This window comes from Aethalodelphis obliquidens, unplaced genomic scaffold, assembly GCF_003676395.1.
Source record: "Aethalodelphis obliquidens isolate GAN/ISIS:26980383/991018 unplaced genomic scaffold, ASM367639v1 scaffold3, whole genome shotgun sequence".
In the NCBI taxonomy this organism is placed as follows: Eukaryota; Metazoa; Chordata; class Mammalia; order Artiodactyla; family Delphinidae; genus Aethalodelphis; species Aethalodelphis obliquidens.
The window spans coordinates 78,414,782-78,437,983 of NW_020837947.1; the positions used below are offsets into that span (position 1 = coordinate 78,414,782).

Here is a 23,202-nt window from a genome sequence, read left to right on the forward strand (position 1 = left end):
AGTTTTTCTTAACAATCCACTAACATAACAAGGTGACCTGTCTCTTTAATTCACTGCAGGTCATTGAAACAAACCGCTTAACCTGACTTCCCTCATTTGTGAAATGAGAACAAGATTAAATTAGATAATTTAGGAATTTATCAGGCAAGGGGAGCACATGTCAAACTAACAGGAAATGACTTCAAATTTGGTTTCTCTATCCCTATCAAAGCAAACCAATGAAGAATATATAAAATAGTCAAGAATGCAAAATCATCATGGACCAACACCCTTTATCTTCCTAATTCCTTGAAGTATTTTCTACTGTAACCCTTAAATCAGTACACTTTACCCTATTTTTTTTTTTTTTTTTTGTTGTACGCGGGCCTCTCACTGTTGTGGCCTCTCCCGTTGCGGAGCACAGGCTCCGGACGCGCAGGCTCAGCGGCCATGGCTCACGGGCCCAGCCGCTCTGCGGCATGTGGGATCCTCCCGGACCGGGGCACGAACCCGCGCCCCCCGCATCGGCAGGCGGACTCTCAACCAGTGAGCCACCAGGGAAGCCCACTCTACCCTATTTTAACAGATACTGTTAATTATTTCCTTTTCCAGTGTCAACAAGAAAACGTGTGGCCTAGAATATCTTTTTTTCTCCAACTCCTCATATTTCTAATTCTCCGTTCCTAATCATACGTAACACATTAAATAGAACCACTTCAAGATAGCTAAGAAATTCCACCAATGAAATGTGTATTCCAATTCTGATTCCCTAAGTTTATCAAAGCAAATACACAGATGCAGCTACAAGATACTGGCTTTTTTTAAAAAATCATATTTGTTTAAACTAAAGTAACTGTACATCACCTAAACTAACATGATAGTATAAATCAACTATACCTCAATAAAAAGTAAATAAAATTTTAATAAATAAACTGTACACCAGCAAACTATTTTTTAATCCTAAAAGAAGGATACAGTTCATTTCAAAGTATAAGACAAATATAACTACTTATATGCCAACAAAATAATTGTCTAAAGCCTGGCTTCAGTGTTGGCATTTAAAGTAGTTCCCAAAGTATTGGCCCAAACCATCAAGCGCCTCCTTGGGACTTCCCTGGTGGCCCGGGTTCGATCCCTGGTCAGGGAACTAGATCCCACATGAATGCCACAACTAAGGAGCCCACCTGCCACAACTAAGACCCGGTGCAACCAAGTAAATAAATAATAATTATAAAAATAAAAAATAAAATAAATAAAGTAGATCCCAAAGAAACTGTGTTGATCAGTCTTTAAGAATCTCCACATTTGTCACTTCTATCTTAAAGTGTTTTCATGTCATAGAAAGGAATGTTATAAATTACATGTCTTTGATTCATTTATAAGTTCTGATTTGTCACCCTCAAAAACTAAATCAAGAAGGCAATCTACCTTTAATGCCTGTTTTACTGATAACATAAGAATTCTAGTCGTGGGACTTCCCTGGTGGTCCAGTGGTTAAGAATCTGCCTTCCAATGCAGGGGACGCAGGTTCAATCCCTGGTCGGGGAGCTAAGATCCCATATGCCACAGGGCAAGTAAGCCCATGCACCGCAACTACTGAGCCTGCGTGCTCTGGAGCCCACGCATGACAACAAAAAGATGCCGCAACTAAGACCAGACGCAACCCACTGAATAAATACATAAAAATAAAATAAATATTAAAAAAAGAATTCTAGTCTTTAAATTACTTTTTTGCTTTACAAGTGAGGTAAAGCACGGGTAGGGCTGTGGAATAAGCAATTTAACAACGATGATGTCTGTTCCTCAAGTTCAGTTCATATAGCAAATACCAAGTGAGTACTACATGTAAAACACCACGTGAGGCTCTGTAAAGGTTAATTACGGTTCTCAGCATCAGAAGTTCAGTCCAGAGAGGGAGCAGACACAGTCCAGTGCAAACCTGCAAGGCTGACAGTGCCCTGGAGTGTCGTGCACTGTGCTCCTTCTCTCACTCTCCCCTATATTTGACTTACACACACTTCCACCTCTGCCCATCTTCCAAGACTTGGCTCAAATATTACTGCTTCTCTGGATCCCCAATTTAAAAGTAACCTCTATGCCTCCATGCACTTTCGTCCTCCTTTCTTTGTCACTTTTCACCCTGTGTCCTGAATACTTAGGTACATGGCTTATCTTGCTGCAAGTTCTTTGAGAGCCAGGTCCATGTTACACCGTGGTTTTATCCTTCATAGTTTATCCCTTGAGTTGCCAACCTAACAGACTGCCTGATACCAAAAAAGTTCTCAAATAACATGTACTAGACTGAATAAAAAGTGCTAGCTTTGGCAAACGTGGAAAATCAACTAATTTGTTTGGGCCTCCTTTCAACAGCCTTGAAACCAACTTTTAGGCAATTATTTAACAAACAAGTAGTTACATTAGTTTACATTTGAAATAAAATTCTCCCTTCCTGCCTCCTACATTGCCAGTCATCCCTGACAATTCCTGGATTTTCCATCTCTCTGGTTAGTCTCCTCCCCTTCATTCAGTCTGTAAACACGGTCACATCTTCTGTTCTCCTGGTACTCTTATCTTTCTGACTTGTTGCGTTAACGGTCCTTTCTTTTCTGATCTTGAAATGTTGGCCCTTCGCATCCTGAACCCAATGCTCTTGATAAGTGAGCTCATCAACACTCATGGTGTTAACTGTCATCTCCACGCTAAACACTCCTAAACCTTTATCTCTGGCCATCCCTCAAGCTGGAGATTCAGACTCAAATCCGCCTTCGGGACACCTCCACCTGAATGTTCTACAGAACATCCTGGACTCCTTTATCTGGGTTCAGCCTCCACCAGGGACCTTTTCTTGATCGCCTCTCCCCGTGCTGGGTTAGAGCCCCTTCTCTCCCATAATACCCTGTGTATCCCTCTATCACTTTACTTAACACAGTATACTATAATTATCTGCTTTGTGCCCATCACCGGAAACAGACTATGAAGTCATTGGGAGCACAGCACCTAATTCAACATGCTTTCAAGGTTTGTTGAATGAATGTACGTATTAATGAAAGAACGCATTGAATTTTGTCCCCGGGCTGGTTCTGATACCAGAGGCTCATCACATTAGCCTCAGTTATTGTACAACATCTCCTGCAAGAAACTGAAATAACCTTCAGACTATCCTGAGGAGGTACAGCCATTTGTCAAGTGACCCATGGTTTAAGTTAACTAAGTAAGGAGGCCATTGGACTGATGGGGCTCTCATGCTGTGGGCGCCCTACGCAAACAAACCAGGATCTAAGCCTGTGGATGCCTCACGGTTATGAAATCGAAATGCTAAGGACAACCAGTCAGAAACAGTCGCCTAGGCTTTAAGCTATGGTCAATCTCTGATTTCCTTTCTTTGCTTCCACCTTTTCTCTATAAAGTCTCTCCACCTCTTGTCTGAGGGGACTCTCCAACCACTTCCAGTTTGGCACTGCCAATGCCAATCGATTTCTCCTCAAATAAACTCAAATTTTTTAATATGCTTCAGTATGTCTTTTGAGATTTTGAGGTTTCCAGCGTGGTCTTCGGGAGACTGTAAGGTTTTTGAGAAAGCAGGATAAAAAAGCCCGTGAAGAGATCAAGGTTTTGGTCTTAGATATGAAGAATTATACCTTTTCTGTAAAAGAAAAGGATAAGCATGAGATGGGTGCAGACAAGATAGATCTGTAAATGTGGCAGAGAAATTTAAAGAAACTCCTATCTGATGACATGCGTTTTCTTTACAAAGTAGAAAGGGAGATTATCTACTGAGAGTGAGGATGGAGAAACCAGAATCTCCCCAGGAGATAGCATTTTCCTGAACCCCTTCCCTCATTAGAGAGAATCACAAATATTCTGGTACCCATCAAGACTGGAGCTAAACATCCGAAGAACTGAAGTTGTTCTATACCCGATAATTACTCATAGTGAGAGGACTTGGGAAGAATGGATCTAACCAACAACCAAGACACAGACTATATTGTCTGTGACACAGGGCTCCAGGTGGAAGGAGCCTGGTGCAGGCATCCTATACCACAAGCACATTCACACCCTAAGAAGTTTCACCACTTGCAGCACCAAATACATTATGCTGTACAAGGGACAAACTGGTTTCCTTAGTAGAAAAGTACGAACGAGAAGCATGCTCTCTTTTAAAACAAACAAAAATCACTCATTTAACCCTCTCTGTTGCTACTGAAAGGGCAAAGAGTTGAGGTCTTCAAAGACATGCAACATGACCAGCTTTCTTAGGCACCAAATTCAAGCAAGAGGAAAAAGCAGAAGTGTAGCTACAGCTTTGTACTGAATGGGAAAGGCACCCTTGAGGCAAAATAATTCCATGTGCTGCTCATTTCTCCTTTTCTTACTCCACCCAGCGCCTCAGTACTCATTTCAGGCTCCACCTTGGTACCCAGTGTGCTGTCGCCAGCAGTTGGAGTCCAGTGAGTTACAGATCTCCTCTGTGTCACTGACAAGCATCATACAGGACTACACACACATCACATGAGTATCAAGTTGCTGCCTTTGAGGTTGTACAATAATAAGATAAAATAATTGGATCCACTACACAAAGGGTGTCCAGGACATCTCTGTACTTTCTGTGAACCTACCTCAAACAAAAAGTTCTTTTAAAAAGTAATCTTCTTACAGATTCACAGACATAGAAAGTAAACTTATTGTTACCAAAGGGGAAAATGGGGGGGATAAATTAGGAGTTCATGATTAACAGATACACACTACTATATAGAAAATAGATAAACAACAAGGACCTACTATATAGCACAGGGAAATATATTCAATATTTTGTCATAGCCTATAATGGAAAAGAATCTGCAAAAATGGATATATATGTATACATAACTGAATCACTGTGCTGACACCTGAAACAAACACAGCATTGTAAATCAACTATACTTCAATTTAAAAAAAGAGATGCAACTCTAAAAAGAAAAAATTAAAGTCATAGAACTTAAAAAAAAAAATTAATCTTATGGCTCATAATACCAAGATTATACAGTCTGCCAGGTGACAGTGAGCTAATCCTTAGTAAATACACTAATGGATACTACATAGTTCCCTACCAGGCAACGCATATGCTGTAACATGAGTCTCCTAGGCTCAAACCCTCAATTCAAAGTCCTGGCTGTTGTGTTCAGCATCTGAGACATTTTGAAAACAATGCAATGTATGAGGGAGTGACACGTGTGGCAACCGAAAATCATGTGACAGAGGTGGGCACCCTCCCCACCAATGCATCCAGACAGCCCTGTTGACATCTATGTTCAACCAAAAAAGTGACTGTCTTAAAAGAGCAATTGCAGCACATATTAAATAATTTAACGTTCTAGAGCTGAAAAGTATCAGGAAATCTAGCTTCTAGCCCTGACCCTACCATAACACCACCTGAGCCCAACCAGGTCACTAAGATTCTTCCTCCGTCAAAGGAGGAGATGAGTCTGGGTTACCTCTAAGATCCTCTCCAGCACCAAAACCCTGTGAGATGCGCTGACGGACTTCTCAGACTCCCCATTTCACCGATGATCAGGACACGCTAAAATCCGATACCAAAGTGTTCTGACTGAAGAGAGGGGTCGGTAAGGGACATGTGAAAGGAAGGGCAGCCCTAGGGTAGCTTCTGGAGGGAAAGAACAAGACAAGGAACTCCTGACATATATTAGCTTGGAGCCAGAATTTAATTAAATGCGCGCCCCCAGGGACTGACAATTAGCAGATCAAACGACCCAATAAAGTCACAGGAATAATACGGCACAAAACTTGTGCGTGCATCTTGAATTTCACAAGAGACCAGGATATTCAGTTCTTGACCGAAATCTTTTTTAATCTTCAAAGTCAGAAAGTCCAGAATATTAATCCAAAAGACCTGTTTCCTACTGGTTCACAGGTGCCCCAAGTACACAGCTATATATTGCACGTAACCTCAGAATGAAAATATATGAACATATCTCTACTAAGTGGTAGTCTCATATAGAAGACTGGGACTATAGGTCATAGAGCGTCACAAAGGATACAATGACCAGTAGCAACAGTCTAGGAGAAACTGTTCAATCACTCCATTCACGCATTCTTTCATCCCGCAAGCATAACTGAGTTCCTACAACAGGACAGAATAAATGTGGAAATTAATCACACAGAACTCTTGTCTTACGGATGCACCCCAAGTGCCCATCAACAGATGACTGGCTTAAGAAGATGTGATGTGTGTGTGTGTGTGTGTGTGTATAAAACGGAATACTACTTAGCTGTAAAAAAGAACGAAATTCCATTTTCAGTAACGTGGATGGACCTAAAGAATATTATGCTTAGTGAACTAGGTCAGAGAAAGATAAATACTATGATATCACTCGTATGTGGAATCTGAAAAATAATACAAATGAATCTGTATACAAAACAGAAACACGCTCACAGACATAGAAAACAAACTTATGGCTACCAAAGGGGAAAGGTGGAGGGGGGAGGGATAAATTAGGAGTATGGGATTAACAGACACAAAGTACTATACACAAAATAGACAAGCAGGGCTTCCCTGGTGACGCAGTGGTTGAGAGTCCGCCTCCCAATGCAGGGGACACGGGTTCGTGCCCCGGTCCAGGAGGATCCCACGTGCCGCGGAGTGGCTGGGCCCGTGAGCCGTGGCCGCTGAGCCTGCGCGTCCGGAGCCTGTGCTCCGCAGCGGGAGAGGGCACAGCAGTGAGAGGCCCGCGTACCGCACAAAAAAAAAAAAAAAAAAAAATAGACAAGCAACAAGGATTTACTGTATATCACAGGAAATTTTCCCCAATATCTTGAAATAACCTATAATGGAATATAATCTGAAAAAAAGACAAATCACTATGCTGCACACCCTAAATTAACACAATATTATAAATCAACTATACTTCAGTTAAAAAGAAAGAACTTGAGTCTTCCAGGAACTCACAGTCTAATAAGTAAGGCAGTCATATTCAGTTAAGCTACACTAATCACGGTTTGGAAAGATGAAACAAATTCTGGAAGTTGATGGCGGTGATGTTTGTACAACAATGTGAATGTATTTGATGCTACTGAACTACACACTTAAAAACGGCTAAGACGGTAAATTTCATGTATACCTTAACACACCGAAAAAGGAAAGAAAAGCCTACACGGATCAGTAAGTGCTGTAGAGGTGCTGGGTAGAAGGACCTATGGAAGAACGGAGAATGAAGTGCTAGCCTCCACCAGCTGACATGCTCTAAAAAATCCAAATTCTAAAACTAACTCCTCCTTCCTTTCTTCACTGCACATGCAAGCAAGAACTTACGGTCTTTCCCCCCAAAAGCAGCCTTCTTTCAAGCAGAGGCTAGCAAAAGGATTTTGGAAGCCACATCCACGTTCCAGAGAAGATGCACTGTTTGCTGACCTGTCATCACAGGTGGCTCCATGCTCTGTTCAGCCGTCATCACCTGCCAGGGGATCACCAGATGCCACCTGTGGAGCGTTCCAAGCTCAAGAACTGTCCAAACGAATGTGTGCTCTTTTGCAAAGGACGATGGCTTCAGAAAAACCCTGACAGCAGAAGCAAACTGACCAGGGAACGGCTGAGCAGAAAGATAGATAAGGAGCATCTGAAAGGCTATAAAAAGCCACGCAGTGCCCCTCTACCTGACGTTCCACAACAACTAGCTCAGGAGAAAGGAGACGTCATCGTTACAAACAAAGGAACAATTCAGTGCAGACTGCCTCTGAACTACACAACAATTTTACACCCACAAACTAGCACACAGGGCTCCAAAAAAGTCATCTCAGGCCTCGGGGCTATCACGCTTTCTACCTTCTATTTCTCGTCTGCCAGCCCAACACTGGCCTAAGATCAAAACAAGGGCTGAGAAACTGCGGTCAGTTGCAGTCAGAAGAGACTGAGAGGTCGTCTGGTTCAGGGGTTCCTACGCAGGCTGTGTATCCAGATCTCCAGAAGGGCTGCTGTAAAAATTGAGACCGTGACCCCAAATCTGCTTTAGAAAGTCTAGGCTGCCAGGGGGCCGTGCGGAGCTACTCACCTAGAGGGGTCAAGTAAGTAGCTCGGTCTCACCACCAGGGAGTTCCAAGAACGAATCAGGGGCGTGCCTTTTCCACTACCCACCACCGCCTCTCACTGGAAGAGACAGAACCCGAAGATGCCTAGCTGTGGGCACACAGCAGCACTTCTCAAATCGTGGTCCTGAAAACAAATAGGATTTCCTAGAGTGCTAATGTAAAATGCAAACTCCTGGGTCGCTGCCTGCGATACTGACTTGCCGTCTGGGGGCGGGGCGCTGGGCTGCGCAACTTGAACGAGAGCTGCCATCGGCGGGTTCCCAGGCACACGGGTGCGTGGGAACCACGGCTAAGTCCCAGCAGCGGGAGCTGTACCAGCCACTCTGGGAGGAAAGACACGCTGTCTGCTCCCAAGGAAGGAAGGTGCAGGGCTGCGATATCCAGAAGCAGGGCTCTCTCGGTGCTCTTCCTTCGGGTCCTCAGAGGAATGTGACACCGATGCTTGAGTCGCCCAGAGACCTGAAACTCTGGGCCAGCCGAGGCTGCCCAAGGGAGAGGGCAGTGTGGTAAGATCCCTCCTGCCTCCTGGGAGCCTGGTGCTCAGACACCGGCGCCAGCCTCTCTTTTAAAGAACCTCTAAAACTGCCTTCTAGTAACCTGGAATACAATTTATAATCAAAGATGCCAGAAAATTTGCAACTAAATCCGGAATATACACACAACAGAAGATGCGTCAGCCTTAAAAAGGGAAGGAAATTCTGACGCGTGCTATAACCTGGATGAGCCTTGAAGACGTTAAACTAAGTGGAATAAAGTCACAAAAAGACATACACTCTATGAGTCCACTTCTATGAGGTACTTAGAGTAGTCAAAATCATACAGACAGAAAGTAGAACGATGGGCGCCGGGGACGTGAGGGCAGGGCTGGAAGGAGGGAAACGCGCAGTTATTGCTTCATAGGTACAGAGTTTCCGTTTTGCAAGATGAAAAGAGTTCTGGAGATGGATGGTGCACAACACTGTTGCAAAACATTGTGAATGTATTTAATACCACTGAACTGTACACTTTAAAATAGTTAAGACAGTAAATCTCCTGTTATGTATATTTTACCACAATTTAAAAAATAGGGAGAAAAAAAAAAACATTTGCAACTATTTGGGAGAACCAAGGATACCAGTCAAGAGATAAGGCAACTAGAGAAATACTACAAAAAAAGAAAATACAAGCGATGCCTGACTTTTAAAACAAATCATCTTCCCAAGGTGTATTTGTAAGATGATTATCAACTTAGAGCCCATTTCCCCACTTGACCTATAACAACTCTGTAAAACACGTGTCTGTGGAGAGGTATTATGGCTAAAATAAACCCCTCCCCTCTGCAGGGAGGGTCTGCTGCTCCAGAAAGTTAAGGGAGAACTGATGGAAAAGGGCCTGGAGATGTGGAAGGGACCAAAGTGTGGGAGAGCCGGCAGGGACGGTAATTGTCCCCAAAGCAGCAAAGAATAAGTCCCATCCGATGCAATCATATAGATTAAGTATATGCATAAATAGCACACAAAAAAGTCAGAGTTCTTACTAAATTTTACTAACTTTAAGAGGGCTTAAAAATAATAATCATCAAGACTTGCTTTATAATAATGCCACTGATTACCTGCGTGTCACTACAAATCAAAGCTCTGGTAAGTCCTGTATACATTGTCCTCCAGTAGTAATACTAAAATCAGGCCATATTTTTTCTAGAGACAAAATGCGATTTCAAAACAGTCTCCTGAAAATAATTATTTTCCCCTCCCTAAAATTTATACTAAGCATGGTCACTGCCTTGGGAAAATAAAAATATGGTCCATAATGGTGGACTGTTTAAATGATAAATATATTTCCTCCATAATAATTATTCACAGCTAAAAGGAAAAGAATTTAATAATAAGCAATATAGAGTCCCTGAATGCTGTGCAGGAGTCAAGGAAAGATAAACCAGAGACCAAGGCTGGATCCAGGCTGCTTGTCATAACATTTCTTTGACTATACTGACCTCTGGTGGCCATTGGAGGAGTCTTTTTTTTTTTTTAATAACGGGGCTTATTTTCCCTTAGTTGTGTGCCTTCACATTGTATCACATAGGGGGGCTCCTTTTACAATGTATATGTATATTAAATCATCACATTGCACACTTTAAATATCTTACAATTTTATTTGTCAATTATATCTCAGTAAAGCTGGAAGGAAAAAACATGATATCACCACTAATAAGTTCCTGATCAATATGCCTGTCTTCAAAAAGATAAAGATGTTTGGGGCTTCCCTAGTGGCGCAGTGGTTGAGAGTCCGCCTGCCGATGCAGGGGACACGAGTTCGTGCCCCGGTCCGGGAAGATCCCACATGCCGCAGAGCGGCTGCGCCCGTGAGCCATGGCCGCTGAGCCTGCGCGTCCGGAGCCTGTGCTCCGCAACGGGAGAGGCCACAACAGTGAGAGGCCCGCGTACCGCAAAAAAAAAAAAAGTGATCAAGAGACTGGCACAACATTGTAAATCAACTATACTTCAATAAAAATATATATATTTTAAAAAAAGATAAAGAAGTTCATAGAATGTGGAAAAGGGGACATTATATTTAGTTCAAGACCAATGACTATGGTAAAGCTTTCACGCATTCATTTAACAAGTACTGACTTCTACCTTGTGCAAAGAACCGCACTAAGTCTCCAAGACGCAGGGGAACAAAACTCTGCCTACCGACCTCATACGGCCTCTGCGTATCAGGTCCTGCCAATCAAGCGACAGGAATGGACTAAGAGAAGCACAGTGTGCTGCGCAAACGTCCAGAGGCGCTAGGCCATCAAAGATAATGCCTGAGGACAAAAGCAAGGAGCTAGAAAAACAGCAGAAAAACAGGGCTCCAGGCAGAGGAAGCAGCCTGCGTGGAAGGCTCTGGGACAGGACGGACTGGCGAGTTTAAGAAACTTAAGGAATAATACATCTAAAGCATAGAGTTCAAGGGTAAGGGTGGCCCTTAACAAGGCCAAAGAGGTGGGCAAGGACCAGATTTTGTGAATTTTTTTAAATTTTTCAAGCACTTGAATTTCCTTAAGAGCATTTATCTTTTTTTCCTATTAAAGCAATAGGACAGGTCAAGTCCACAAACTACTGAATGAGAAATCCGGTAATTCTTTCACCCTGCAGTCTCACATCTCCCAGCCTTTCTCCACTATTCTAGTCTCCTCTCTCCCCTGGTACATATTCTGTGTACCACTCACTGAACAAAGGAATCCCAGAGAGGCTGCTACCCACAAGGCTGAGACCTGGTCACTGTGCAGAGGTGGCCTCAGAATGGGCCAGCAATGGACATCTGACCCAGTGACCCATCTGCGGGCTGCCAGCCACCCATGCAGAGGCTTGCTTGTAGTACTCTGAGGACATGGTTATTAGGCTAAGCCAGTGCACTCAGTCCAGATCTGGACCAGAGAACACCCTAGAGGCTGGAGAGAAGCGAGGGGAATGGGGCCGACCACAAGGACAGAGGAAGCCGCTGGCCCCAAAGCACAGGCGCTCATGCTGACAACAGACCATCTTTATCCCCAGGCGGCCTGAGTGAGACTCGCTCCTTGGAGGCACCTGACGGGCCTCACTGACTGAGCGCCTCACAAGTCCTCTGCTATTGCACCACCTCGTGTTCTTCTGTCACCCTTGTGTCACTTAACTTTGTCATAATTGTCACCTCCCCACAATAGTCTTTGAAGACAGAGATCAGATGTTAGGCTTCCTGGTATCCTATCACCGCACTGTAAGCCCTCAACACATATTTGATGGAGGATGGTAGATGGATGGATGGACGGGGGGATGGATGAATGGATAGATGGATGGATGGATGGACAAACAGCTGATTCCTGGGGAAATGATAATGAAATCAAAACGTGGGAACAGAGAATAGTCCTAACTCCTTAAAACTCACAACATGCCTCCTAATCTGCAGCTCCCAGCATCCTCGACGTGCTCCAATCCCTCCGTTCTCCCCAGTCCCCAGACCCCGGGGCTCTCCTCCACCTTCCCTGCCTCGACACAAACCCTCCTCTCTCCTACGTCTCACAAACACCTACTCGGTCCGCCTTTTCTACAAGCTCCAATGTCTGGTCCCCCCGGCGTTCATCACCCCCGCTCTCAGCCCCCATAACTCCTTGTACGCTTTCTCACTTCCTCTGTGGCACAAACTCTCCACGAGCCCAGCATGATCCTCGTCTTCATGCAGACACTCAAAAAACATGTGCTAAGGGGACCTAGTTCTGCTTTTAAAATGTGGCCCCCGAAAATGCTAACTAAAGGAAAATTTTTTAAGTTTTAATTTATTAGGTACTTGGTACTTTTATCTTACCTCAGGCCACCCGCTAATGAATGACTAAGTGGCTCTTGAAGGAGGAGGGAGAGGACATTTTTCGAAGGGGACACTTGGTGACATCTGGAGACATCTCTGGTTGTCACGACTTGGAGGGAGGGGACAGCTGCTACTGGCATTTAGTGGGTTATGGTCAGAGATGCTGCTAAACATCCCACACTGCACAGGACATCCCCGCAGCAAAGAATTTTTTACCGTAATGTCAAAAGTGAGAAGCCCTGTTCTAATAGAATTTTTAAAGCTCTCATGTATATACATTTTAATAAATTCCAAAAAAAATTTAGAAATATTCAATGAATCTTCAAACACCACAGAGTGATGCACCAGAGAAAACCCGAGGCGGAGACACGGAGGGCGTTCTAGTGCCCCTGCGCTGTTAGACCTCGGAGCCATGGGAGTTGGCAGCAAATCCAGGAAGTAAGCGGGGGAGCTGGGCAGAACGAAGCACAGGGGAGCAGAAGACTGATGTAGCTGTTACGGTCACTAGAGTTTTGTTGTTGTTTTTGCTTTTGCTTTTAACATCTTTATTGGACTATAATTGCTTTACAATGGTGTGTTAGTTTCTGCTGTATAACACAGTGAATCAGCTATATGTATACATATATCCCCATATCTCTTTGCTCTTGCGTCTCCCTCCCACCCTCCCTATCCCACCCCTCCAGGTGGTCACAAAGCACCGAGCTGATCTCCCTGTGCTATGCGGCTGCTTCCCACTAGCTATCTATTTTACATTTGGTAGTGTATATATGTCCATGCCACTCTGCCACTTTGTCCCAGCTTACCCTTACCCCTCCCCGCGTCCTCAAGTCCATTCTCTACGTCTGTGTCTTTATTCCTGTCCCGCCCCTAGGTTCGTCAGAACCTTTTTTTTTTTTTAGATTCCATATATATGTGTTAGCATATGGTATTTGGTTTTCTCTTTCTGACTTACTTCACTCTGTATGACAGACACTAGGTCCATCCACCTCACTACAAATAACTCAGTTTCATTTCTTTTTATGGCTGAGTAATATTCCGTTATATATATGTGCCACATCTTCTTTATCCATTCTTCTGTCAATGGACACTTAGGTTGCTTCCATGTCCTGGCTATTGTAAATAGTGCTGCAATGAACATTGTGGTACATGACTCTTTTTGAATTATGGTTTTCTCAGGGTAGATGCCCAGTATTGGGATTGCTGGGTCATATGGTAGTTCTATTTTTAGTTTTTTAAGGAACCTCCATACTGTTCTCCATAGTGGCTGTATCAATTCACATTCCCACCAACAGTGCAAGAGGGTTCCCTTTTCTCCACACCCTCTCCAGCATTTACTGTTTGTAGATTTTTTGATGATGCCCATTCTGACCGGTATGAGGTGATACCTCATTGTGGTTTTGATTTGCATTTCTCAATGATTAGCGATGTTGAGCATCCTTTCATGTGTTTGTTGGCTGCATGAGCTGCTTGTATATTTGGGAGATTAATCCTCTGTCCGTTGATTTGTTTGCAAGTATTTTCTCCCATTTTGAGGGCTGTGTCTTCATCTTGTTTATGGTTTCCTTTGCTGTGCAAAAGCTTTTAAGTTTCATTAGGTCCCATTTGTTTATTTTTGCTTTTATTTCCATTACTCTAGGAGGTGGGTCAAAAAGCATCTTGCTGTGATTTATGTCATAGAGTGTTCTGCCTATGTTTTCCTCTAAGAGTTTTATAGTGTCCGGTCTTATGAAATTAGAACACTCCCTAACACCATATACAAAAGTAAACTCAAAATGGATTAAAGACCTAAAGGTCACTAGAGTTTTTAAAACAAAGATAAAGTAGGTTAGACCAATCTCTCATCAGAAGTCATTACTCTGAGACATAAGATTTGCCAAATAATTGCTAGGTACTCATTACTTAGTTTTAAAATACTCAATGTGTGCAATAACCAAATACAATAAATATTTAATCAGCTTTATACTAAAATGTGAAATGTCTTAACCTTCAAACGTTGCATTATATAAAAAGACAACAATGATTGAAACTCTAATATGTTATAACACAGGCTAACCCATTGCTAATAGAAGTAAATTAAAAATAAAACCACTTAAATTATCTAGATACTCAGATTAATGTTTTTCTGTTCACTAAATAAATGACTTCAGAGATATTTTCCCCACTGGACCTATTTAAAACATTTTAACATTCCCCCTCAAAATGTATTTATACTCACATTCACTTGAACTTGGATGGACCAGTCACCAAGCATTGGATGGGAAGATAACTGGAAAGTTTTGGAAACGACTCCAAGATCACTTTGTTCTGACAGCCACTGTTGGATCAAATTTGACTTGGGATCCTACAACGAAAACCATGCATGTTAACGACATAAAACCCCCCGTCTGATGTATCCAACCTAGTTATGAATACGGCCCTGCAGTCCTCCCAGGCACATGCAAAGTGTGGGACAGAGAGAGTTCTTGGAAAATGTCAGCTCTATGCTCCCAAAGACGATGAATAAAAATTACTTCTTTTCTCATATTCTCCTGAGAGCATCTTTACTCTGCTCCACCTTTTAAATCTTGGCACGTACTTCCTTCTACATGAAACACTACAACGTGTACCTCACCAGACCTATGCTGCTGCTGGTGGTGTTGCTGAGAGAAAACCCCGCTGTAGGGATAGCAGGCCCCTGTATCAAAGGCACTCTGCCTTATCACCACCACTCACACGTCATTCAGTCACTAGGATTCCCCTACAGCACAGGATTATCCTCCCATTACAGCTGAGAAAACGGGCGCCCAGAGGGGTTAGGTAAGCCCTCGACCACAAACAGCTGGTCCAATATCACAGCACCGACACATGATGGAACTCAGGATTCAAACCCACGTGTCTTTTGACTCAACAAAAGTTGCGTCATGGGGGTGCTTAACCAAGGGGATGCATGAAGAACACCTGAGTCTTCCCAGGCTCTCCCAGAGCACGTTGCCTCCACCCAATCCCATCCCAGCCCTGTCAACTCTGTCCCTTTAACATCTCACGTCCAGCCACCATTTTCTAACTATCGCAACTAACCTCTCTCCTCCAGTCTTGCCCCTCCAATACGTCTTCCCCACTGCCAAACACAAACCTGTGGCTGGGGCAAAGTGGCTGAAACACCAGACACCATTCCTGGCAAATTACAAGCAATGAGCAAACACTCGCTATGACCAGTATATCAGACCACCGGGTGACGATGACTTCTGTTTGCCAGCAGAATGAGATCTACACTCCCCTGAGTAGTTTACAAGACTTAGTCAGCTGACCCCATCTACATTTCTACGCACATCTTCCTCCAAACATACAGACTTGTTTGCAGTTCGCCCCAAACGCCCATGCACCTAGGCCTCTACCATTGCTGCATTGAAGGCCCTTCCTTCCTTGTCCAGATGGTGAAATAAGCTCCAACTTCCTGCCCTCTACAAGTGCCTCCAAGAGGCAGAAGTGGCCACTCCCTGGAGAAACCCCAATGCGCCCGGAGTTTACCCCCCTACCATGTACTACTGTTTAAGGTTATCATTTGTTATCTGGGTTTTTTGGTGTTTTTTGTCATTGTTACTTTTTTTTTTTTTTTTTTTTGCAGTACGCGGGCCTCTCACCACTGTGGCCTCTCCCGTTGCGGAGCACAGGCTCCGGACACGCAGGTTCAGCGGCCATGGCTCACGGGCCCAGCCGCTCCGCGGCATGTGGGATCTTCCCGGACCGGGACACGAACCCGCGTCCCCTGCATCGGCAGGTGAACTCTCAACCACTGCGCCACCAGGGAAGCCCCATTGTTACTTTTTGGTTTTGGTGTTTCTTTGTTCCCTGGATTATGAACTCTGGGATCAAATTTTTTCCCTGATTTTTTTTTTTAATTTTATTTTATTTATTTTTTTATACAGCAGGTTCTTATCAGTTATCCATTTTATACATATTAGTGTATATATGTCAATCCCAGTCTCCCAATTCATCCCACCACCATCCCTGATTCCTAATCTCTATCCTCTGACTCAAGGTAGCGGGTTGGCCTGGTTATTAGAAGCCAGAGGAAACCTCCCTCCGCAAGCGGGGGAGACTGTGTAAGTCGGGGTAAGTACAATGCTGAGAACTGAGTAGGAAGTGGTCTAGGAAGGCAGAAACTAATTGTTAAAACCAAAGACCAGGGGGCTACCCTGGTGACGCAGTGGTTAAGAATCCGCCTGCCAATGCAGGGCACACAGGTTCGATCCCTGGTCCGGGAAGATCCCACATGCCGCGGAGCAACTAAGCCCGTGCGCCACAACTACTGAGCCTGCGCTCTAGAGCCCGTGAGCCACAACTACTGAACCTGAAAGCCACAACTACTGAGCCCATGCACCTAGAGCCCGTGCTCCGCAACAAGAGAAGCCACCGCAATGAGAAGCCTGCGCACCGCAACAAAGAGTAGCCCCTGCTCACCTCAACTAGAGAAAGCCCACGTGTAGCAACTAAGACCCAACGCAGCCAAAAATAAATAAATATATTTTAAAAAAAAACCAAAGACCACAAGCGGGTCAAGAATAAGCAGGTCACCATCCTTGGCAAGCCCCAGGGCAGGCAGTGCAGTCAGAGCTGGCTCTCCTGCCCCTGTCAAGACTGGGATGGCTACGGAGCTCAAAGGATCAAAAACAAATGAAGAAATACAAAGAGCTAATAAATATATGCTGTCTAAGAATTAAGGGAATGCAAATGAAAACAATGAAAGGCCATTTTGCTTCCATCACACTGACAAAAATAAAAAATGATAATAATAATTCCCAGTGTCACTTAAAATGTAGGGAGAGAAATGTACATAGTCCGCCGATGTATTATTTTGGTGAAGGTACACATTTCTCCCACAACCCTACAAACAAAGGAAATCCAAACTGAAGTCTTCGATGACCTGGAGGATATGCAGGGCTGGGAGTGAATGAGATAAATCCCTCGTTTCCCAAGCCTGTCTTGGACCTGGGCATATCACCCACAAGGAAGAGACAGAGAATGTAGAAATGCCAGAAGTCCTTACAGAGCACATGAGGATTTGAACAGGTGACGCATGGTGGCATCACAGCAGAGCCCAGCATTTGCATGTGGTCACCTGCTACTGGGATGCACACAGGACAGCCAGGTAGGATATGAACAGTGCCCCTGTCACAGCCTGAACAGCCACGTGGCTGGAGACACTGGGAAAGAGGCCCCTCCTTGAGGTGGCCTGTGTCAGCCACCTCAAGCAATAAACTCCCCGGCTGGAGAAGGCAAATATTTCTGCCAGTCCCCAGAGTCCTGGATTACACACAAGGTGTGTGCCTAGCATGCAGAATTAAAGACATCAAATCACTTAAATAAGGTGCCACCACTGCTCCAGGCCAAAGTGTCAGAGCACGGGCACAGGGCAGACCCCAAGCTAGCAGCTGTGCCCACAAGATCACTCACCTATACCAGGAGCAACAACTTCTCAGGAAGGGCAGCCAGGGTAGAAAACAGCGTGCCAGCTGACATCACACGTTGGAGACACTTATTTCCGTAGTGTAAGGACAGACTGGCTGCAGAAAGCCAGAATTAGGGGAAGAGGTTTATTCCACCATAAAAAGGTCCCTGAAGCCCCTTTGCTTCCTGAGAAGGTCAGTTACTGGGTCAGGGAAAACACCCAATGATCCCCAAAAAACACTGAACATGCCTGAACATGCTACGATGGTCAATATTTTAGCCACATCCTACAGTCAGTCATTCTTGGCTGGGCAAGATGGGCCCCAAAAAGCTGGCCTCCTGTAGTTCCCAGATGCCTTCTCCACACTTGCCTGCAGGTGGTGCTGTGCTAGAGAGTACAATTTCATCCAAGTCAGGTGCTCTCGTTACACTACAGTCCCACTTTTCTCTGGGAAGTTTTTCTAAGAAACCACCTGTCCCATACTGAAAGATGTAGAAAAAGAAAACATCACAGTCTGGTGAACCCTGGCCCAAAGGGCTCTTTTCAGATGGAGGAGCACAGGGTGTGTGCATTCACATCACTGCTCTGACCCGTGAGTCCTGTGGTGAGTACGGCACCCACATGTGCATTCCCTCACTGGTCCCAAACACAGTGGGTTCCGGGTAGAACTCTCCCGCCCTGGCCAAGGGGACCACCCAGCCGCCATGCCAGCGGGATCCCTCAGGACCAGAAAGAGCAAGGGGAAGGGCTCTCTGTGCACTTCTGGGAAAGCCAAATGTGACACGCCAAGTCCAAAATCGGAGAGAGGAACCCAAAGAATCCACAAATCACAATCAGCAGGGTTCGTTCTGGGTTAACGCTTACAACAGACAATTGATCCAGGGCTGATCTTTATTCGCCTGAGACAGAAAGAGGCAGATCGACTGTTAACAACCAGACAGGCAGTCACTTCTAAATCCTCCATTTACACAGAGCGTCTAGTAAGTGCTCAGTATTTGTGGATAAATGTTGAAGGACCGTATGAATGGCATCCCTAAACTGCTCAGAGAGTTCCATGAATTTAGAAATGCTATTCGCTACGGCGACCTGCTTTATTCCAACACAGCAAAGGCAGACGTTCACAGAGCTGCTGACTCTGAAATAATACCAGTTCCATTCAAGAAACATGCCAACCAATGTGATAGTTGCTATAAACACATCTTGGCTTGAAGTTATAGGTACACACGTTTGCTTGATTTTTGTTTGTGTGTTTGTTTAGCTCATAACAACAACAAAAACTAAGAATAGGAAGATACTGAACTAAAAAGCCTAAATTTGCCTTCCATTCTGTTATTCCTCAGAACATTTTTTTCCTGTGCCACATCTTCTTTTTTGTTTTTAACATCTTGATTGCAGTATAATTGCTTTACAATAGTGTGTTAGTTTCTGCTGTATAACAAAGTGAACCAGCTATACATATACATACATCCCCATATCTCCCCCCTCTTGCGCCTCCCTCCCACCCTCCCCATCCCACCCCTCTAGGTGGTCACAAAGCACCGAGCTGATCTCCCTGTGCTATGTGGCTGCTTCCCACCAGCTATCTATTTTACATTTGGTAGTGTATGTATGTCCATGCCAACCAATGTCCTGGGACTGAGGGGATTTTCCAGTACTAAAATCAAGAGAGTCCCAGCAAACTGGTCACCCTATTTCTATGTCATTGGTCAAAGGTCTAATACTCTCCTCAGCTTAAACGTAGAAAACCAGGTCCAGCGGATGTCAGTTGCCTCCAGCTTGGCCCTCACTGGAAGCACTCAGTCTGCCAACCATGCTGCCTCCAGAGCCCAGAGTACTCAGGCAGAGGAGGCCAAAAGATTTCCTGCCAGAGGGGCTCTTAGTACAACAATAGCTAATGTTTAGTGAGTACGTTCTATGTGCCAGGCACAGTTCTAAATGCTTTACTTGAATCATATCACATAATCCTCACAAAAACCTTTACAAGGTATTATTTTTACACATTTTACAAAAAAGGAAACCGAGGCTCAGAGAGGTTGATTGATTTCCTCAAGGTCACAGAGCTAGCACCTATTCTTCTTAGAGCAGAGAGTGATCCTTTTAAAATGTTAACTCAGATCACATCATGCCTCTCCTCAGAATTCTCCAGTGAATTTTCATTTCACTCACAGTAAAATCCAAAGTCCATATCATAGCCGAGAAAATCCTGTATAGCCCGTCATCCAGCTGACCTACCTGTACCCGATCTTATCTCCCTAATATCTGCCCCCTCACTTCCTGGGCAACAGTGCACTGCAAGCTTGTTCCCCCAATGCACCTAACAAGTTTCCACCTCAGGGCCTTCGCATATGCTATTCCCTCTGTTTGTGGAGGCTCATTCTTTTATTTCCTATAGGTCTCTGTTCAAATAGGACTTCTCTAACAACCCTATAGAAAACAGCAAGTACAAACACTCTCTCTCTCTCTCTCTCTCTCTCTCTCACACACACACACACACACATACACACACACACACACACACACACACACACAGACTCTTTTTGTATATATCTGTATGTTTATTTATTGTCTGTCCACTACCCTCTGGAATGAAAAGTCGATTTAAGCAGGGACTCACCTTCTGTATCGAGGACACAGAAGTTTAATAAATGTTTGACAAATGAATTAATCAATGAAGAAGCCAGGACCGGAACCCAAGCAGGCTTGACTCTGGAGCCTAAGCCCTTAACCCAGTGCTGTACCATCCCCCTTCCTAGAGAAACCATCCCGCTTTGGGAGGGAAGCTTAGCCACGTGAACCCTAAGACATCCCAGTACCAACCATGTGAGCAGAACTTCCAAGAGAGCTTCAGTGAGACGGCTTTGAACCCCCAGCTTTACTTCTGTCTGGCACTCACCTTAATTAGAATGTTTAAAGAGGTTTTGTAAGGCTTAAAATCTGAGAAGAGTGCAACAACACGAAACTTCACTTCTTGCTTTGGTTTATACAGGGGCTTGTCTGTTTGAATGAAGACAGTCATTCTCTTGGTCTCAAATGATAAGCGTGTACTATTCGAGAATAAAATCTCATCCTGGGCACGTCCAGTGACATGGAGCTCATAAATCTCATCACCACTGTTCAGAGGCAGCTGGGGGAAAAAAAGACATCAGATGTATCAAAGTCTTATTGTTTTACCTCAAAAATGTTTTTAACTGTAAGTGAGAATTGAAACTTTAAATACATAGTATTATCAAAAGTAATCACGACGTTGAAAAATGCATCCCTCCTCCTAACCACCAAAATTAAACAATTTGTTTTCTCTCTTTCGACATCCTGGAGTTTGCTCTCCAGTTAAACCACAGGGTTCCTGGACTGCAGGAACCACGTCCCACAGCTCTGTCAGCAGTCACCTTGTCACTTCCTATCCCAAGCACAAACTCTTCCACACTGACAGTCACTGTGGGTCACAATACCCTTCTCCTCCGTGCCTCGGGTGAAAGGCACATTTGCACAGGCTTTGCTTTCTTGCCATATCCTCTCCAGGACCTCTCACCTGTCCTAGGATGCACTCTCCTCCTGCATCTTGTGCATCGTGTCACAGTCCTGGTAAGTTTGATGGTACCGTTGTTTCACTGTTTCTGTCACTAGTGGCAATCCTCCCTTCTAGCATGAACAGACCAGAAGCCACACTCAGCCTACGTACACCGTGTCATTCTACCCCACGACAATCCTTCCAGTGGGTGCTCTAACTAATACCAGCTTACACACCAGGAACCTGGGGCTTGGAAGAGTAAAGGAAGTTGCTCCAGGTCACTGGCTGAGATTCAAACCCGGGATGAACTATATACTACTCTAACAAGAGCCTTCATGTGATGGTTTTAAAATATGTCCAAAATTTCTCTGACCGTCCTCCCTTCAAAAGTCAGAGCCCCTCTCCTGGGCATATACCCAGAGAAAACCACGATTCACAAAGACACGCGCACCCCAATGTTCATTGCAGCACTATTTACTATAGCCAGGTCATAGAAGCAACCTAAATGCCCATCGACAGACGAATGGATTAAGAAGATGTGGCACGTATATACTATGGAATATTACTCAGCCGTAAAAAGTAAAAAAAAAATTGGGTCATTTGTAGAGATGTGCATGGACCTAGAGACTGTCATAAAAAGTGAAATAAGTCAGAAAGAGAAAAACAAATATCATACATTAACACATACATGTGAAATCTGAAAAAACTGGTATAGACGATCTTATTTACAAAGCAGAAAGAGACAGATGTAGAGAACAAATGTACGGATACCAAGGGGGAAAGGGGGGAGGTGGGATGAATTGGGAGATGGGGATGGACATATATACACTATTGATACTATGTATAAAATAGATAACCAATGAGAACCTACTGTGCAGCACAGGAACCCCTACTCAGTGCTCTAGGGTGACCTAAATGGGAAGGAAATCTAAAAAAGAGGATATATGTATATGTACAGCTGAGTCACTTTGCTGTACAGTAGAAACTAACACAACATTGTAAAGCAACTATACTCCAATAAAAATTAATTTAAAGAGAAGAAAAAGGTAGAGCATAATTTCCCAGTGACTCGCCTCTCAAGAGGAGAATGAGGCTGTGTCATTAACAGGACAGCTTCTGCCTGGGTCTCTCTTTCTTGGATTCCTCGCTCTGGGGGAAGTCAGCTGCCATGTGATAAGGACACTCAAGAGGCCTGTGAGAGGCCCACAGTGGGAGGAACAGAAGCCAATAGCCACCACCCACCTGCCAGCCACGTGAAGAGCAACCTTACTGAGGACCCCCAGGCCTGGTGAAGCCTTCAGATGACATCGGCAGCTCAGAACTGCTCGACGACATGGCTCGCAAATTCCTGACCCACAGAAACTGTGGGAAATAATAAAAGTTTATGGCTGTGTCACACCAAAGTTTGGGGATAACAGGTTCCACAAGAATCGATCACTAGCACACCTGCATTTTAGTTCATTTTCATATTCATAAAACCTGAGATTCTGAAACTAACGTTCTGCCTCCTTTTTGCACATAAGAGTTGTCCACAGAGAGCTCCAAGGAGATTTTCCAGAAATAGCAGCCACCAAAAAGCCAGCAACATGGATAAGAATATGAAGGAAACGTAACAAACCACCAATACAGTGGTCAGCAGGAAATAGGGAGAAGAATACTGGTGTTTGCAATTTACTTGAAAATACATTTTAAAAATAAGATCAATTAATGGACGGAGAGATGAGGAGATGCATAAATATGTGATTGAGCAAGTGTGGTAAAATGTTAACAGTAGATTCTCAGTGGTGGTTATAGGAGTGTTCCCTATGAAACTCTTTCAGGTTTGTTGGATATTTGATACTTTCATAGTAAACTGTTAGGAGAAACAATCAGTAACATCACCTTCAAATGACCTCTAGTACTG

At 44.1% G+C, this 23,202-nt stretch overlaps 1 protein-coding gene across 4 annotated transcripts in view; it reads right to left on the reverse strand.

Moving 5' to 3' along the window:
* Positions 1-23,202, reverse strand: part of CD109 (CD109 molecule) — a 143,025-nt gene that overhangs the window by 74,730 nt on the left and 45,093 nt on the right. For all 4 annotated transcript variants that reach the window (XM_027092353.1, XM_027092370.1, XM_027092346.1 and 1 more), the window contains 2 exons: positions 20,685-20,915; positions 14,579-14,704 (listed from right to left, as the gene is read on the reverse strand). In XM_027092353.1, the coding sequence (XP_026948154.1) occupies positions 14,579-14,704; positions 20,685-20,915 (357 nt within the window). The remainder of the gene's footprint in view (positions 1-14,578; positions 14,705-20,684; positions 20,916-23,202) is intronic.